The 20015-nt window shown below is 41.0% G+C and overlaps 2 protein-coding genes across 2 annotated transcripts; both read left to right on the top strand.

Annotated features, from left to right (window-relative positions):
- Positions 1-1021: 1021 nt before the first annotated feature.
- ddx4 (DEAD (Asp-Glu-Ala-Asp) box polypeptide 4) lies at positions 1022-9247 on the top strand. Its single transcript, XM_038716007.1, has 23 exons — positions 1022-1108; positions 1830-1860; positions 1967-2021; positions 2147-2197; positions 2844-2897; positions 3044-3064; positions 3150-3212; positions 4272-4316; positions 4416-4442; positions 4589-4630; positions 4749-4784; positions 4870-4905; positions 4998-5036; positions 5141-5283; positions 5603-5755; positions 5830-5984; positions 6089-6218; positions 6315-6481; positions 6578-6723; positions 7866-7965; positions 8037-8307; positions 8598-8705; positions 8815-9247. Exons 2-23 carry the CDS (start codon positions 1840-1842, stop codon positions 8887-8889), a joined length of 1938 nt encoding a protein of 645 aa, XP_038571935.1. The 5' UTR covers positions 1022-1108; positions 1830-1839; the 3' UTR covers positions 8890-9247.
- A 1889-nt stretch (positions 9248-11136) lies between these two features.
- On the top strand, positions 11137-18079 carry ccdc14 (coiled-coil domain containing 14). Its single transcript, XM_038716020.1, has 11 exons — positions 11137-11284; positions 11987-12042; positions 12575-12659; positions 13772-13844; positions 14156-14257; positions 14897-15454; positions 15834-15966; positions 16078-16163; positions 16411-16554; positions 17179-17281; positions 17403-18079. Exons 1-11 carry the CDS (start codon positions 11261-11263, stop codon positions 17926-17928), a joined length of 1890 nt encoding a protein of 629 aa, XP_038571948.1. The 5' UTR covers positions 11137-11260; the 3' UTR covers positions 17929-18079.
- Positions 18080-20015: the final 1936 nt, after the last annotated feature.

The raw sequence follows: 20015 nt of genomic DNA, 5'->3' as shown, positions 1-20015 counted from the left end.
GAATGCAGGAATTAAAGTGTTTAATACTCAAAGACCCCCCAGACTCTGCATTAGTGTGTCTGTTATATCCAGTCTGAAGTTATAGCCAGTGGTATAGACTATGATGACGTTTGTGGAGTGTTTTGCATTACTCATTGAAATACAACTACCTTGCCTGTGAGTTTGTCGTGGGTATGAACAGGTTACGCTACGAACACACAGCCCTTCTTGGGATCAGTAAAGTTGTTGTTGTGAATCTGAAGCACACATGCACATCCACAGGAGCCCTCAGGAGGTAAGTGCTCTGCTCAAAGACACTTCAGTGAGGGGCAATGTTTTGGCAACTGCTGCACCTCTTGCACAGCTTTAAGGTATTTATAAAGCTTGTAAGTTTGGAGTTAATCCATGTAAGGCTTATAAATAAAAATATGTATCCAGTAATATGTGAGCTTGTGTATGCCTGTTTCTGTGAATGTACATTGTGAGCAACCCAGATTTGTATATACCAACAAAACTGATTCTGAACAGCAAGAGAAATAGTCTAATAATTAAACTGAATATGGAAATTAGAATGGTATGGTGAAGATATTTATTTATTTATTTATTTTGCATAAAGAATAAAGTTGAAGTACATTTCAACTTTAATCTCTACGTCATTCCCGAAAAGGTACTTCAACTTTATTCTGGTCATTTTGATTTTATTCTCATCATGTAGACTTAATTCTCGAAATATAAAATAATCACAAATTTTCACCTCGTTTATTTTTTTTACCTAGACTGCGACTCTAATGGGCCTAAATGACTCTATCATAGGAACAGCCCCTCTCCCCTTCGCAAAATTTCAGATCAACACCACTTTTACCAAATAAACTGATAGAAACAGTCATTTTTTGTGAGCGCGATTTGCAGAAAAATACAGCTAAACCTCTGACCACAGTTTATTATTATTTTAGATAAATTCAGCGTTTGTTGTTGTTGTAAAACTGTCGAGTTGGGCGGGAAAGCAGCGGAACTGGCAACCCCAGCATGTTTGCGTGCTGTGTGCAAAGTGCGCCCGACTCTTGACAGTGACCTGAAGGAGCGCGGCTGCACGACGACGGAGGGAATCACCGAGCTGTATTTAACAAAAGTAACATTATGTTTACGCAAGTTATGTAGTTAGTTTTTATTACAACCGTCAGAGAACAGATATTTTATTAATTCATATTGTTCATTACCGTGCTTTGCTATTAATGCTGAGTAAGCTAACGGGAAGTGTAGCTAACGTTAGCTTCACAGTCCGCGTCTTAAGCGAGCAGGTGTCGATTTTTGTTGATTAAATCTAGTATATATTATGTTAACAGCCACTATTCTTTATAAAAATTTTGCTTTAATGTGAGTGTTTTGTTATAAAGTGCGGGTAAATCGACTCATCGGTGAGCCCTCCCGCTCTTCAGACCTGTCGGGATTAACGTTAGTTAGCCGAAAGCGGCACCGCAAGCTAACTTTACACACTTGGCTAGCAAAGAAATTCGCACAAGGCTACCGGCTAAAAGTAGCTTATATTAATAAAGGTTAAACGGTTTATGTGCAAATTAAGTACTAAAAATCATCCTTTGGTTTATAGTACGGATTTTCTATTTGTCCTAGTTGCTTTGCCCACAATTTAAATTAAGCTTTTTAGCGAGTGCTAGCTTGAGCTGCATAAAACACGAGGTCGGCGGCTGACGTTTCGCGGTGTCACTCTGACAAGGTTAAACTTCACAGTTAAGAAAAGGATGTTGCTTTAACACAGACACACTCAGAAGTGTACAAATTATTCATGAGTTTATGTGTCCGAAGCTTCTAAATCTTTGTCTTTCATTTTTAAGGTGAACAAAAATGGACGATTGGGACGAAGAGGTAAGCCAGTTTATTCAATGTTTAATCATTTGCTAATTATGTCCAGCTGTGTTGTTCCTGCTGTGTAGCCAGACAGTCACTAGCTGATTTAAATTTTTCTCCCCAGGGATCAACTAATAATGTCAGTGCTGTTACACTGACAAGCTACACCTGGAGTGAAGGTATGTTCACTGTTGTGTACATTATGAAATTGTGATGTGAATAAGTGATTGACTCACAGGCAGTGAGAGTGATTCGATAACTAATTGGGTAAAGTGATGCATGTTTTGTAAATGAACGCCTTTAGGCTCACAAGGAGACTCCTGGAACAGTGGTGGCGGTGGCGACTATGGAAGAGGTAAGTGTGGAAGGATAAGCAATGACTGAATATAGGTGCGCTTGATTAAATGCAGCTCTGACTTAATGTGACGCATGCTGGATTTAACATAAGGCAAGATACGTTCTTCTAAAACCACCCAAACGCACACTGAACCGCCCAAAATATGTTATCAGTATTTATTTCAGTATTTTAACTGTCACAATTACTTACTGGTTTATACTTGAAGGAAAAGCTCACTGGCAGACAAAGCATTCATTAACATTTTTTAGGTGCATTACTGCCACTGGAGTGTTTCCCTTCTTTTAAATAAATCGCGGTGAAATGAGAATATATTCTTCACACACAGTTTACTGTTTCTGGCGACCGCAGTTGCTTTTCTCCGGCTGCACAAAGGTGGACATCCCCTCTTGGGTTACGATACCTTACACCAACCTGTTTAATATGAACTGACGATTGTGAATTATAATGTCGCCCTTGATTGTCTGTCTCATTCCTTATGCCAATATTTAATTAAATGATTTTGCTTCTCCTCTACCATCAGCTACTTTTAATACCTTGCTGTCTTCCACTTCTTCGAGACCTTTCTTTGCAAATGTATCTGCTTGTTCATTTCCTTTTACACCCACATGAGCAGGGACCTTAATGAATATTTTTCTGTCTCCAGGTCGTGGTGGAAGAGGCCGAGGCAGACTAGGAGGATTTAAAAGCTCATTCTCAGGTACTCATACATCTCAAATTATAAATCAAGTAGTAAAGTGATCGTTGAGCGACTGAACAATGTCACTGAACAAAATCAAATGCAAGTGACATCTAATGCTTAGATGGGAATTTTAGAGGGAATCTAATTTGTTTTCTGTTTTGTAGGTGGTGATGAGAATGGGAATGGTGAGTACTGGCAGTATTAAATTAACTAGTGTCAGAAGTTTCTTTGGTGTCTGGAGCTTCTGATCCTTAAATGTATTCTTTGCAGATGGGGACAACTGGAACAGTTCAGGAGGAGAACGAGGTGGGAGGGGAGGCAGAGGAGGCCGAGGTAAGACAAAGAAAATGTAATGTTCCAGTTCCACAGATTGGACTGACGTATGAGTTGTGATAAGCAAAATGTTACATACAGTGAAATAAACTATGTAGTAAATGTTCAAACAGTTAAAAGGATGCAATGTGTGTGTGTGTGTGGTAATGTTTTAATTCTGCGTTGACTATAGAATTAGGGATGCCCAATATATTGGCTGAGTAATAAAATAATTATTGTTTCAATATAGGGACACAACAGAGTGAAACATTTATTTTACTCAAACAAGGACAATGCTCGTCATATTTAATCGCAACACAATCCTCCAATAAGGGATGAGCAACTTACCAAACACCAGCTGAACATTAGCTTGACGCTCGCCCACAGTGAACTTGCTGTACCCTCCCCAAACAGAATTTAGTGAACAATGAACAGTGAACAAGCTAAAAACAAACTTCTTCTGTGGTAACAGTTGAGCCTACATAGAATTTTATTTTGTTTGCGCCAATTTATAACAGTTTATGGACGTTATCTCAATGCACATCTCATATAAATGTTCCGTACTTGTATAGCGCCTTTCTAGTCTTTTCAACCACTCAAAGCGCTTTTACACTACATCTGCATTCACCAGTCATACACAGTCATACACAACAACAGCGGCCAACCCGTTCGACCTCCTGAGCCACTGCCTTTTTAGCATTATTGCTAGCTAACCAAATTCTACCTGCCTTGGCCCTTTATAAATGACTCTGACAATTGTCAATAGCCAGAACGGCCTCTTTTCTATTTACATGTACAGTGCGAGTCCTCAGGTTGACGATCACACCGTACAGTGTGAACACAAATTGTGAGCTTTTACGCCACAATTAACTCGCACAATAGGACTTGGAGTTGAATTTGTTTTTAAATTGTACAGAGCCAGTTTTAGAAATCCGCCCATTTAACCTTTTGAACAGTCGGAAGAGCAAATGCTGAGTTAGAAGATTATGTTGGTGTCAGCTGATAGATTTCTAATAAAATGTAATGTTTTGAACCGCTGTTAGGAAATCGTGTGTCCTGACTGCATGTTTATTCTGTCAGGGCGCGGCAGAGGATTTGGCAGAACGGATCGAAGCGAATTCAACGGTAATGTTATGTGTTTGGTTTAGCTGGAAGCAGGTCTAATCTGAGTACAACTGACCTAAAGACATTTCTGTTGACTTAAGAATTACCCTGATTTTACAGGAGACGACGATGGAGTGTGTGAAAATGGTAGGTTTTTTTCTTTCACTGTACAAAAACAGGTTGCTTAATTTTGGGCTGATTGAAGTAGTGTTTTTTCACAAAGCAAAATTTTTATTTATTTTGTTTAAATCTAATCTAAGTCTGTTAATCTTATTTCAATACTATCTAAACAGGGTTTAAAAGAGGAAGAGGCGGCAGAGGGGGTTTCAGACAAGGTATTTGATTCTGTATATAGTGAAACACGTTGTTGTTTTCTAAAATAATTATATCGCTATTGAAGTAATCTTAATTTGAAATGTGAAGAGCAGATAATTAATGGTTGGTCTGTTGAAGGTGGTGATGAAGGTGGCAGAGGAGGCTTTGGAGGAGGTAAATCATTTAGCCTTTTGAAAGAGTCATTCTTAAGGTTTTGTAAATGCGGTTGTATTGTGGAGCGTATCTTCTGTCATTGCAGGCTACCGTGGAAAAGATGAGGAGGTCTTTACTCAACGTAATAAACTTTTTGATAATTAACTGAATGATTTTAGCCAGTCAGTTTGGATTTTAATCATTTAACTGATACAGTTTATCTATCTGATACAGGGGAAGATAAAGAAAATAAAGATGCAAGCGAGGGTGAAAGTAAGTTAATAAACTGTGTACAATGTTAATAAAGTCAGCATTCCCACAGTATGATCAAGCTTGTTCCAGACCTGCACCACAAAACTTACTGTTCTGACCCGCAGGACCAAAGGTCACGTATGTTCCTCCGGCCTTGGCCGAGGATGAGGATTCAGTTTTTTCCCACTATGAGACCGGCATTAATTTCAACAAGTATGATGACATCTTGGTGGATGTGAGTGGAACCAACCCACCGCAGGCTATCCTGGTAAGAAGTTAAATCATAAATAACTTGATTAAATAGTTGCTGGTTTTATTCAGTCTCTTTATATATGAAGATTTGCTGCTTTTCTATTACTAGTATCTAGATTGTAAGACAAAATAAGCGTATTTACAGATGCTGTGGTAAGAGGTGATTGATGGGCTACTTCTATACTGGCACACCTGAAAGTCCATTAACAATAGGTGAACTTGAGTGTAACTCAAACCACTTTTTGGCAACAAATGTGAACTTTCCATTGAAAGTGTTATGTTTCATCTGCTTTATAATTATAATGAATGATGTATTTCAACCTTTTGTGCTTTAGAGTTTTGAAGAAGCAGCATTGTGCGAGTCCTTGAGAAGAAACGTCAGCAAGTCTGGTTACGTGAAGCCGACCCCTGTGCAGAAGCACGGCATCCCAATCATCTCTGCTGGCAGAGATCTCATGGCCTGTGCTCAGACCGGATCTGGTAAAACGGTGAGATGAGAGCTGAATAAATCACTGACCTAGTTGCTTGTGGACAGAGTTGAAATGCGTCTTCCCTCCTCCAGGCGGCTTTCCTGCTCCCTATTCTCCAGCAGTTGATGGCAGACGGTGTGGCAGCCAGTCGCTTCAGTGAGCTGCAGGAGCCTGAAGCCATCATCGTGGCCCCAACCAGGGAGCTCATCAACCAGATTTACCTGGAGGCCAGAAAGTTTGCCTTTGGGTATGTTTAGAATGTCGCTTTGACAACGTCAATAAACCCCCAATTGCTCAGCAAGATTTTAAATACAGCCCACAAATGACAGAGTTTTGTTTCCTGACTTGTAGGACATGTGTGCGTCCAGTTGTGGTTTATGGCGGAGTCAGCACTGGACACCAAATGCGAGAGATCTCAAAGGGGTGCAATGTGGTGTGTGGAACGCCAGGGAGGCTGCTGGATATGATTGGAAGAGGAAAGGTGGACTTTTTCAGACTGCTCACTTGATGGATACACCAAAGATATACGGTCTTTAGTTGAAGGTGTACACATGTAACTAAAAGCTGTATGTTCCAGATTGGGTTGAGTAAGCTGCGGTACTTTGTGCTGGATGAGGCTGATCGGATGTTGGATATGGGTTTTGAGCCTGATATGCGTCGTTTGGTAGGCTCCCCTGATATGCCATCCAAAGAGAACCGTCAGACCCTGATGTTTAGTGCCACTTATCCGGAGGATATCCAGAGGTCAGCTCCTTCATAACCGCAGCTTTTACGTTGATGTGGACAAACTGTACTTGAAGTGAGCTTGGCATGTGTGAATATGGAATCATGTTTTTACAGGATGGCGGCAGACTTCCTCAAGCCCGACTATTTGTTCTTGGCTGTGGGAGTGGTGGGTGGAGCCTGCAGTGATGTGGAGCAGACATTTGTCCAAGTCACAAAGTTTTCCAAGAGGGAGAAGCTCCTTGACCTCCTCAAGACAACTGGTAAAGTTTATTTACAGCTATTACCTCTATTCAGTCTATTGGTTTCTGATGTTTGTAAAAACCTTTAAATAAAAGCAAGGAAAAGAATTTCAGTATCTGTCAGAATAATACAAATCCTAACAGCAGGGCGATATGGCTAAAAATCACGATAAACATTTAATACTAGGGCTGAACAATTTTGGGAAAAAATCTAATTGCGATTCTTCTGTTTAATTCAAATAGGGCAGTTGGTCATAGGGCGATTGGTGGGCGTAATCGAATATGTCGACGACAAACCATTTAAATTTTTAAATAAAGTAGCCTAATGTCGTTATTATCACCACATCAGTTTTAAGAGATTTGCGACTATTGTCATTATTCTAATGTGCTTCATCAGGATGATTGAATAAAATATAGATTTATTGATTAGACATGGGTTTGATATTTATTTTGGATAAATTGGTATGTTAATCGAGTAATAGGCAACTTTTCCTTTAGAATAAACAAAAATAATCTTTAGATTAATCGACTTGAAAAATAATCGACATGTACAGCCCTAAATTCACAACTGACAAGCAATAAATCAGTGTGTAGTATGACCAACACAATTTTAGATATTAGATAGATTAAACATACGCTGTTCTTTCTTGTAGGCCAGGCCTGTGTTACGATGAAATTAGGTGTTGCACGAATTATTGAGCATTGGTGGACAAGAAGTATCAAACTAAAATAATTTCAAAGAAAGGCGTCAGCCTAGTCGAGAAGAAACACAAAGTTCACCACAGTGTGTTATACAGAAAGTGAATCAAATCTCGTCTCATTGTGGGTCAATACAAAAGTTGGCAAACGAATATGTGACGCCTGTAATAGACCGGGGCTGACTGGTGGCTGTGTGTGTGATGCGAACGCTAACCGTACTACACGCGTCTTTCTGTTGTGCATTTCCTCTGTTCGTCTAAGCGGCGGATGGCCTGATGATTTCACCCGCCCCCGCCAACAACTTATGATGATTTTATTCTCTGTTTGACACTAAAGTTTGTGCAGTGTCAGGTTCTGTCAAGCCTGAGGCCATTGTACAACAAGTTATGGCGCAGCGTAGCGTGCCAAGTTGATGCTCCCTCTGCAGACTGCTTTACTCTTTTGATGACTGGTCCTGACTGCAGGAACGGAGCGCACCATGGTGTTTGTGGAGACCAAGAGGCAAGCTGATTTTATTGCCACTTACTTGTGCCAGGAGAAGGTTCCGACTACCAGCATCCACGGGTAAGAGACGTGTCCAGGACTCTGTGTACGCTTTGTTTTAGTGCAGATAGTAATGCGTTGTTGCCTGGCAGGGACCGTGAGCAGCGGGAGCGAGAGCAGGCGCTGATGGACTTCCGCTCTGGCAAATGTCCGGTCCTGGTGGCGACCTCTGTAGCTGCCCGCGGTTTGGATATTCCAGATGTACAGCATGTGGTGAACTTTGACCTCCCTAACAACATTGACGAATATGTCCACCGTATTGGGAGAACTGGCCGCTGTGGCAACACTGGGAGAGCGGTGTCTTTCTATGACCCGGAGGCTGACGGCCAGTTGGCTCGGTCCTTAGTCACAGTCCTGTCCAAGGTAAAAGAGCACCAACTTTATATGAACCTTTTTAATCCAGATTTACAAAAGGTCTCTCCACATCCTGCCACATGTACATTTTTTTTGCAATACTGCTCATGTGCAGCAAATCCTCTCCCATAACACAAAAAAATCCATTCATGCATGAACCATGAACATATAACCCTGATTATTAAGAACAATTCACCAAATAACAGTATGTGCAAAGTGCAGGCGTATCACTAGGAAGGATTTTTGATAACAGTCTGTGTGTGCCTTCATTGTTTCCACATGGTGACTGTGATTGACAGGCCCAGCAGGAAGTGCCTTCATGGTTAGAGGAGTCTGCGTTCAGCGGCCCCAGTCCCACTGGCTTCAACCCCCCCAGGAAGAACTTCGCCTCCACAGACTCGAGGAAGGTAACTGGATTGACGTTCAAGCTTAATAGTTGCTTGAGTTCTTTCTTCCTCTGCAGTCTTTCAGTGTAGCTGCCTGTCCTCACCGTGCTGTCCCTCACTGTGTCCTCAGGGAGGATCTTTCCAGGACAGCAGCGCGAGCCAGCCGGCTGCTCAGACTGCAGCTGACGACGAAGAATGGGAATAGAGGGGACGTGGGAGCAGCACACATTACACAGCATTGACCTGAGTTGTTTTTCTTTTCAGATGTTCAGCATGTTGTAGTTTTATTACTGTTTTTGTTTGAAGGAAAAAAAAAAAAATAGTCTCAATCAAGACTAATTTGTTTTGTGTGATGTGACCACTTTATTGGTGTGCAGTGACTGCCATAGTGTGGAAAGTTTGTTTTATTTTATTTTTTATCACTACTTGCATTTAAGATGCTAAAACAATGTGTCTGACCATAATTCTTATGGTGAGTGTCATGTAACATAAGTGTTGTATTCCAGCTATAATTTGTTTCCTACAAGGATAAAGATCATAAATAAATATTTGTTCAAAGCAAAGCCTAAGTTTATTGGCAGGTGCAATATTAACGTGATGCAGTCCAATACTCTGTTAATAGATTTCCTAAAACATTTAATCATTAGAAGTCCTTGTATGTAGACGGTTGCGGGTATTGATCGTTACATTATTAGTCCATCACTGAGACATGCACAAGTAATGATGCAGTTGAAAATGCTCTGAGGGGACTGATTAGCTAAGAAAAATGACACCAGTCACTGTATAGCATTCCCACTCAAAAAAATGGTGAACAAGGATCAGCTACAATAAATTGCTGTTCCTACCACTGTGGTTATTGCTCTCAGCATTGATCTCCAGGCTGAAGACTTACCTGGAGATGAATTTCGACAGACCTGCAAAGGTTTAAACAGGGACTACTCAACTATCAATTAAAGAAAAGTTTTAAGAGCAATCAACATGTCAAAACGTGGACTGTAACTGGCACAAAGTCATTGCAAAAAATATGGATTTTTGTTAAGAAACGTGGAATAACATTTGTACAAGAGTCTTGGGTTGATGACATGCAGTAGAAATATGGAGAACATGGTTGACGGGAAGAAAGTGATTAATTTGTAATATGGTATTATCACTGAGTTTGCTGTCCATGTAGGGCGACCTAGATTAATTAGAAAAGTTATTTATTTGCAGTACAAGCCATACTTTTAAATTACTGGTGCAATAACTGTGGGACAAATCACTTCGTAATAGAAAGTTTTAAAATGTGAGAAGTTTGAAACAGACATCTCCTGGTTTGCTTGTGATGAAGTATCTTAAAGGTATGGTCCAAACTTTTTTCCTTGTCGACGACACCCTGCAAGGACAAAGATGGTTCAGTGTGAGCCTTATAAATAAGAAACCTTTGTGAATGGCGTCCATTATAATAACTGGGATGTTGTAGAAAGACAAGAATTCAAGAAGTGTTTTATTGTTTGTAACCAATTCTGGGAAAAAAACAAATTTGTTTATAAATATTATGTCACAGTTCATCCGGATGAAATATGTCAGCATGAAAATAAAGACCCCAAGCTAACAGCATTTGTTTGTGGAAATTAGCTAAATTAAGAAGTTATTTTTCAATATGTTAGTTGACACAAGGGTTAAAAAGTGGTGGGGACATGAGGGCTCAGATTAGCTGTGTGACGCATCAATTTGGTCACGAGAACAATACGAGAAGATATTTTAACACTATTGTGAAGAAATATTCAATCCTGAAATATATGAGTGGGGCTCTGGGCGTCCTCCCCCTGTTCATTTTTATTTCCTGCATTCTGGAGACATTTTCTACACCAATGCATGGTGGGAATTTTTATTTATAGGGAAACACAAACTTCAGCTGCCAGGTGACATTAAAAAATATAATGCATGCAGTAATCAGTATTTTTATTTTATTTTATTTAAGCTTAAATTGCTTTCATGGACTGCATTGCACGTTTTCTCATTGTGCAAATAAAGTTTTCTCAAAGCATTTTAATTTGTCTCACCTAATTTAGAAAACGTGTAATATGGAGTTAAGTTCCAAATTTATTCTGGATTGCAGAGATGCAGCTGATCTTAAAGGTTTAAAAAAGTTTTTCTATGTTACAAGTAGTTTCCCCGTCATCTCCATAACAACCATTTCATTAGTAACGTTGGACCAATGAAACTGAACCGGAGTTTCAACTATTTGTAATACTCGTATCATAACTTCTGGATTCATCCGTTATCTAAACAGATCTGTTTTATGCGATTTAGCATGCCACACAGTCCTGTTTAACTCTCTGTATCAGGTGTATCAATGCACTCTCAGTGAGAGGAAAACGTCCTGCTCCTGCAGCCACGCCCTCTGTGGGCGGGGCTCTTGAGTGTGCCATTTCGATTGGTCGGCGACATGTTTCCCGTTTGAAACTTGTGGCTTCAAACCGGAACCTGTGGAAACTAAACAAAGCCGTGCATGGAGAAAACACTTCGAACCTAACAGCTTCATAAGTCCTGAAAGTCTGCACCCTGGCCAGCACTGCCTGAGGCTGCCGTGAACCATGAAAGGAACCGCTAAAAGCAAAGTAATACCGACTGAAATCAAATGTAATACATGACCGAGACAACCAGCTAGCTGTTTGAAGTGTTATTTAATTAGTTGGCACTGTGCTGTGTGCGTGGATGCACGTTGTTTAATTTAGATAAGTCTCACTTTGAAGCTGAGTGATTTGTTGTAGATATAGTTGATATTTGTAAATTTAAAGCAAGAAGGAAACCTATAGTACACAGTAAATAGCAGTGTTGTAGTTTGTGCTTCAGCTAAATATGAACGTTAACAATGCAAAATGCACATTTCATTGTTTTGAGTAAGTTAGTCTTAGACTAGGAATAATTGCGTGTCTGTAACTGAACTCTCAGCTGGAAGTTTATCTGACAGACTTGCATTTCAGATTCAACATGTTTGACCCAATTGCAGTGTATAAACATAAAATATGTCCATTGAGCAGTTTTGGAGAAATGACATGTCAATACCAGCAGTATTCTATGCACAACTCATTTATTAATAAGTTCTTGCTGACATTTGGGGACGTGAGAGCTTCATCATCAGCTGTTCCAGGCAGTGTATTCATGCCGCAGCTCCAGTGGCTCTTTGTGCCTCAGTATTGGCAGGCACCTCACACACGTGGATGTGGACAGTCTTACAAAGACGATTTAAGTCGCTTCAGTATGACAGCCGTGTGTAGGAAATAGGCTTGTGACTGTGGTGTGTTGGTTGTGATTGACAGGTGGTGACATCCGGGAGGCTGACAGGAGGAGTCAAAGTGCAGCCGGCCAGGAGACGGTGAGCAGCCTGAAATTAATTCACCTTCTAAAAAGTGACTGTATACACTATCAGTCAAAAGTTTGTCCTTGTTTTGTTCTTTAAAATGACATCAAATTGATCAGAAATACCGTGAAGACATCGTTAATGTTTTATATGACGGTTTTTGCTGCAAACTGCTGATTTGTAACGGAATATCTACAAAGGTTCATTATCCGCAACCATCAGCCCAGTGTTCCTATGGCATGTTGTGTTTGCTATGTCAAGCTAATCATTTACCTAGTTGAGTATCTGAAGCATCAGAAATTGTGGGCTCCTTTTAAAGGCTCAAAATAGCCAGAAACACATTACTTTCTTTGGAAATATTCCATTACAAATCACCCATTTGCAGCAACAATATTCAAATTACCAATGTCTTCACTCTATTTCTGATTAATTTGATGTTAATGGACAGAAAATGTAAATGAGTGTCTGTTTTAACTGGTATTGTATGTATATACACTATATGTTGCACCGTCCTGACTCTTATGCTGTGCTGTCCTCCTCTTACTAGTGCTGTTAGAGTGACTCCAAATCCAGGACCGGCTGCTTGCCCTGAGCCAGCCTACTCTCTGTACTCCACAGACTCTGAAGACCAGGTAATGAAGTGAGCTAATTTACAATCGCTGCAAAAGACACGAGAGGACATGTTGAGCATGATAGTGATGTGTATGACTAAGCAGCAGTACACAGTACAGGAGAAAGCAACGTGTGAATCAAAGCGGCATTCAGCGGAGTGATATTGATCATGTAGAACAGGAATCATTGATTTCTAAACAGAAAGAAAACAAAGATTCTATAATCTGTATGATGGAGAGTTCAGCCCCAATGTAACAGCTTCCCATGACCATTTCACAGAGCTTGCACACTTCCATGATATCATTCGCTCATTATCCAAAACGAGCAGAGCCTTGAAAATCTTATCCAAGGAAGGTTAAAATCAAGGGGAGCTGGACTTGGTTGAAGATACTTGAAGATGTTTCGCCTCTCATCCACTTAATTTCTGTGGGGTCGTCAAGGTGATGAATACCGCTTGGTTGGAACTGGTTCGAAAGAGGCCATTTACAGCAGCATAGAGACCATCTCTGAACAGAGTATCCTCCACTTACAATGCTGTTCTTTCATCTCTGCCCAAGAGAGTGAGAAAACTTCTTCTGTTATTATTATTATTTTTTAACACACGCTTACTGTTTTATTTATTTATTTAACTTTAATATATTATTTTCATATTCTAAGAAACTAACACGCCCACGCTTATTGTTTTACGTATTTACTTTTAAAATATTTATTTTTACGGAATTTTTAATTTTTATATATATTTTTTTATTATTTAACACACACAAACACAACTTTTGCTGTTTTATTTCCTTATCTAATGAAATGTATGAAATTAATTGTCCGTACGTACTTTAAATATAGCTTTGGCAATATTATTGCTATACATTCATGCCAATAAAGCTAATTTGAATTTGAGAAAACACTCAAATTTGGCCTCACGTGACTCCACCGACCATAAAGCCTGTGGTTACAGTCGGGAGCACTAACGAACCGAGCAGTGTCCAACAGCTTGATAACGACCCCACAGAGGTTTAATAGCTGGACTCCTTGCCAGTCTGACCCCCCGGATGAGAGGCAAGTCCAGTTGCCTTTGATTTTAACCTTCCTTGGATAACTCTGTGTTAACGCTCACAGCTGTGTTCTGTCTTCTCAGGTCACCTATCTCCATAAGGGTCTGGACCGGTGTGCTGCCTTGCTTGGTGGCATCCTTCAGGCAGAGAAGGCAGGTCTGATGAAATTACAATGTAACATTGCATTGAATAGTGCAGCTAATAGTTTGTTACAAGTAATGCTGAAACAATCACTTGATTAGTTGAGAGATATGCAATCAACAGCACTTTTAATAAACCTTTAATCAAGCAAAAACACAAACTGTCCTCTGCCTCCAGCTTCTCCACTCGCTAGTTTTCTGTTTTATCTGATTTCTGTATCATTTATATCTTTAAGTTGTTGGTTGGACAAACACATTTAATACTTAACTGATTAATTAAAATCCTATTCTATCATAATGACATATGTCTCTGTGTGTGTCTGTAAGCCTTGCCAAACCTTCCCACAGCAGTGAAGGGTGGAGCTGCCAAATCAAAACCATCCACCTCGCTGGGGAAGAAGACCACCAAGAAGCTACCTACAAAGATAGGTAGGAGTGTGTATATATGTGAGGTTTAGTTTATTTGAGAAGGAGGACATCACAGTTACCAAACGTCAAGAACGACACAACAAAGTCTCAACAAGACTTGTTTTCATTGTGGTCCCTTATGTATGGCGAGTAAAGATGTCTGGAGTCATGAGGACGTCATATTACCAACAAACTAGATGAAGCTTTGGGGCTTTGGGACAGTAACATCTGGTGGTTTGCGAAACTCATAGCAACCCTTCAAAACTGTGGCCGAAGCTCCACAACACCTTTCTGATTTTAATAGTTTCAGTCCCACATGTGTGCCGTAGAAGTCCAATAAGCCGACGTCAGTGTGCCACACCTTAAAAAGAGTTGTGCCCCCCCTGCTCATCTATGCCCGATGACCCCGGTGACACAATTCAATTCATATCAAAACATTTAATTTGGTATCGAAACTTACAGATTGATCCAGTCAAGACTGACTAATGACAACAGACTAGCAGGCAGGATTGATGAAGTGGTTGTGGGACTGTGTGTGTGTAGCAGAAATCTTACAGGTGTAGGTAGTTGCAGCTCAAATTTCAGTATTGATGGTTCAGGCAAATTCCTCTGTTACAATTGCCTAACTATGCTACACCTTCCCTTTGTCTCCACCTTCAGCCCAAAGGAGTTGTCAGTCAGTCCAGCATGGACCAGGCAGCCCAGCTCCAACAAAAGCCCGTCAGTCTGCTGCTCCATCGGCATGCTCTGAAATGAAGCTCCACCCACCGCAGGAACGACCTCATACCCTGCTGCAGTCTCACTTACATCCTTCACACAACCAAACACAGCAGCGCCTCTCCCCTCCTGTCCCTCCACTACAGCCCCAGATGCCCAGCCCTCCACCACAGACCTCCGTCCCCTCACCGTCGGGCCGGCTGCCTCTCCCTCTGACAGACTGCCGGGCTGCTTCTGCAGCTCCACACGCGAAGGAAGAGTGTGACAGCGAAGAGGAGGAGTTTGTTCCCGTTAGAGACACCAACACCCACAGCACTGTTGAAGACGCTCACTCACGCATACACGCCTGCATCATGAAGATGTCAAACGTGCAGCTGGAGCCTGGACAGGTTGACGGCGTCCCTCAGGACACACAGAGCGAGGAGGACTGCAGAGCAGAGACAGACGTGAAGACCGTTCACTATCTGCTGGGAGAACTCAAGGCTCTGATCGCTGGACAAGGTAACCAGAATCTACAGACACAGTCACCGCTCACCGCTCCCTTTGCAAGCGCGTAGTAGAAATGTTGGTGGCCGACACGCTCTGTTGGCTCTTGTGCTAAATAATATGTGTTGTCCTCTATTTGTCAAGACTGTATTCTTTGTAATGGTATTCACAGAGACCCAACAATTTCCACCATGAGCAAAAGGAAAAACTCCCTTTTAAGAGCCCACACCATTAATGCAGAAAAGTTGATTGTGTTCTCCCTCCACATTAGATGAGCCACAGCTGGCGCTTTGTCACAACTGATGGAAACACCTTCTTTGTTTTGCAGTTCACAGCTTGTTCCCAGTAACAGAAAAACCACATTTAGTGTGTGTGTGTGTCTGTGTGTTTGCAGGTAGTGTAGCAGAGAGGCTGCTCAGTCATCTAGAGCAGGCTGTGTCCTCACCACTGATGAATATTGGTAGTTCAAACATCCAGACTGAAGCGGACGTATCATCACTACACAGCCAGAACACTCAGCTCCGCAGGTAACACACACACACACACACACACACACACACACACACACACACAGTCCTTACTTTATCTTTCACTTCAGACATGGACCCTTACTGTGTGTTTGTGTGCGTGTGTCCAAGACGTGTGAGGCTTTTGAACCAGCAGTTAAAGGAGAGAGAGAAAGCAGAGAGACAAGAAAGCATGAAGACACTCTGTAACTCAGAAGGTAACGCCCTGCGTGTGTTTTATGTTGCTCTCTGTGAAGTTCACATTCAGGACTAAAGGGATGGGAATATCGTGGAAAAGTTAATTGTGAGAACCAGACTGAGACAGCCATAATCATTGAGATCAAATCCAAAAAAGGCTTGAAATATTTCACTTTGTGTAATGAATCTAGAATGTATGAAAGTTTCACTTTTTGACTTAAATTACGGAGGAAAAGGAACTTTTTCAGGATATGCGTTTCTCCACAGTGTCGGCTCTGCAGGAGGAGCTCACCGACGCTCAGTGCCGACTGCAGGAACTCCAGGATGACCTCACAGAACTACGGAAAGCCCTTCAGGACACACAGAGCCAACTGAGAGACAGAGAGTCTGAGAATGCCCTCATCAAGACAGGTTGAGACACACAGTCCTGCTGAGAGTACAGCTTGGTGATGCTCTAACTTCGCCTCACAGTGCTCCGACTGTGTGGTGTTAAAGGTGTCGTCTGCATCAGCTTGAATGCTCAGTCTACTATCCTGAGTTCTTCACTAGTGTGCTGAATATATGACTGAAGCCCATGTGAGACCGGGCCAGTAGCCTATAGATAATAAAGCTCTTAACAATCAGCCAATGTAATTTTCGACTTCGATTTCACCGATGAAAACAAAACCCGGACAGCTAAAATACATTTAAAATTACAATGGAAAGTAAGTAAGAGTGTCAATAAGAGATATAAACACACAGCACACAGAGAGATGCATTAATTTTAAGGCAAGAAAGATTTAAATTTAAATAAAAGGGCGTGTAAATTAATTTATGCCCTGTGGTGCAGAAACTATGTTACGGAGACACCGTTTCTAAATGACCGCAAATATATTTTTGACATTTACTTGCCCACATATCTGTTATAAGGTATTATCAGGCTATACGGTTGCTTCAGCCCGATCAAGATAACTGCACAATGATGAATATATTGGTGGGCTTATTCCATAATGTAAATGTGTTTCTGTAGTGATATGTGTGTGGCTGTGTGTGCAGACTTGGAGGCCACTAGAAGCAGGTTGCTGGATAGCGAGCAGGAGAAGAGTGAGTTGGCTTCACTCGCCCAAAAAAGGCTGGAAGAGATAGGACATCTCAACAGGTAGGCCTGTGTGTTTGTGTTTATTTTGAGAAGTGCTGAAAATGCTGAAAATTCCTCGAACACGAGAATGCATTTGATAAAGGAAATCCCTCACATTTCTCGTCATCTGCGTCCATTTCAGGATTCTTCAGAGTCGGGCTTCATCTGATTGCCCTGTGGTTGTTGACGGCTCACATTTTGACAGACCGGAGCCAGCAGAGCCTCCCACAGACCGCATCGCTCAGTACCTGATGTCTATGGCTCAGCTGGAGCCCACACACACTGTGCATGAGTGTGTGGCTGCAGAGGGAGAAGGAAACACGCTAGGGTTAAAGAATCTGACCTCAGTCCAGCTGAGAGACACATTATCACATCCTGATGTCAAACGTGCAGAGACTTCAGCCCGCCAGCAAAACTCCCACCTCGACCAATCGCGCTGTTTAGATGAAGTCCAGTCACGTGGGCGGCGGCTGGAGAAGGAGCGGAGCCGGCTGTTGAACTCCACACTGTCCCAGTGTGATGTGGAGTCCGTGCTGTCTGATTGGAGCACGAGGTCGGGGTCAGTCTGTAACACCATAGACGAGGCAGCGTTCAGAGACGGCCTGGCAGCTCTGGACGCCAGCATAGCCAGTCTGCAGAAGACTCTTCAGCTGGATCTGGGGAGGTGACGCTTAGCAGCTTTTATATGTATTGTGCTTTCATGAAATATGTTGTAATGCATACTCTCTGTTGTGTGCTGCATTTTTGCACCCGTTTTGATCTTTTCTTTTGATGAAGTGATATTTTAGATTGGAAATAAAGCAATTTAAAAAAAAATGAGTTCTTGGTTTTGATGACATTACTTGTGATGGACACACGGAACAGACAAGGTTTTAGCAGCAGCTTCAATACTGCTACTACTTCAACTGCAATAAAAATGCCAAGTTGTGACGGAAATCATTCTTGATTCTGTTATCTTTGAGGTTTCTAAAAGTCAAACATTGGGCCACTCGAGTTCTTCCAGTATTTGTATAAATACATAACAAAATGGCAGTTGGCGTTAAAGGCCTGGTTTTTAAAAAAAACCTTTTCTCACTACCCTTCAGTGGTATGCATACGCTTGGTTTAACTGCAACTGTCCATAGATTTCTGCCTCCACACCTACATACAACAAGTTCTTGGTCAGCAGACGTATGGTGACGTATGGTGCAAACATTTTTGTTGTCAGGTTTTGCAGACGTTGCTTTCATTCTCCTAAAATGAGCTGGAAATGATCAATGGTGGTTGCTGCTGGTAGGAGCTGGAGTCTGTTTTCAGAATATTTAAGCTTAAACCAAGACAAAATATTCTCATTGCTTTGTGGGTTTTTTTAGGTAATAGTAATGTAATATAAGAGTTACATTTATTAAATGATACATTTTTTAATTCTTGATAGTCCCATATAATGTGCATATTGTATATACAGGATTTTTCCTGCAATGAATGGTCTTATGTTGTTTTAGGGAGGCAATCATTCAACTGTACTGTCAGTTTGGAGGATGTAGTTTATCCTTTTCCCCTCCCCTCATTCCCTCAGACACAAAATGGAAACACCTGTTAGTATTTAAACAGTGCAGTTCAAACAGCACCACAAACCTCATCCTCCAAAATGACCGGACAGTTGAAACAACACCTCTCTGAAACTCTCATGAAGGATTTTCTGCAGTCGGGTTGTATGAGACAGCTCTACTTTTAGCTAGGTGTACCTATTAAACTAGCAGCTCTCACTCTGTGTGAGTGTATTACTGAAAGTCCAATCTTGGCTGGTTTCGTCCAAAGAAGGCTGAAACCATCTGCTAGAGGACGTTGTGCTGAGAAGTTGTCTGTCACGTATAGGAATTGTTTTTGTGCTTGATCAAACACATTATATATTACGTCTACGCTTAAATATTCACACGCAGCTTGACACATTTGTTTTCTTGAGGAATAAAGGTTTTTAAAGGTTTGATTAATGCGTCATATGGATTTGTTAAGATAATGTGTTTGGCAGAGTTTTAAGAGGTTTTATTTCTCTGACTGTCCGTGTCAGTAATTGGTGTCAGTCGTTATGACTGATATTAAAAAGATCACATGGCAGCCAGCAGGGCTGCAACTAAAGATCCTTTTCATTTTTGTTTGGTCTATATCAGTGTTTCCCAAAGTTCAAGATGACGTCCTCAAATGTCTTGTTTTGTCCACAACCCAAAGATATTCAGTTTACAGTCATAGATTAGTAAAGGAACCAGAAAATATTCACATTTAAGAAAGTGGAATAAGAGAATTTTAACTTCATTTCTTTAAACAATACTCAAACCGATTAATATATTATCAAAATTGTGATTATTTAATAGTCGACAACTAATCAATTAATCGTTGCAGCTCTAGCAGCCGGAAGTCTATTTTGTCTTTTAGACTTTCACAGTGAGATTCTCAAACTTTAGCTTTTGGGATTGTTTGCTGCATATAGCACATGGGATAAAATAATCAATTATTCTCTCACTGCTGAGAAAACCGTGTTGTTTTGCATATGTATAATTTGCTCAAAATAATTAGATATGTAAAGACTATTTATCATGGTTGTAAATCCAGGGAAAACTACAGGGAACAGAGTGTTTGATTGGTACATTCCCAATGAACTGCTGGCGTTACTCATAGTCGTTGTCAGAGCACAGCAGCCAACAGACAGACATCAACATCTACTTATGCTACTACTAACCCAAACAACTCAAGGTATACAAGGAAATTATGGACTAATAAT

This window comes from Micropterus salmoides, unplaced genomic scaffold, assembly GCF_014851395.1.
Source record: "Micropterus salmoides isolate LMB-PRFRI ecotype aquatic unplaced genomic scaffold, ASM1485139v1 Ms_hic_scaffold_1, whole genome shotgun sequence".
Classification (NCBI taxonomy): domain Eukaryota; kingdom Metazoa; phylum Chordata; class Actinopteri; order Centrarchiformes; family Centrarchidae; genus Micropterus; species Micropterus salmoides.
This window is presented reverse-complemented; position numbering and strand designations above follow the sequence as displayed.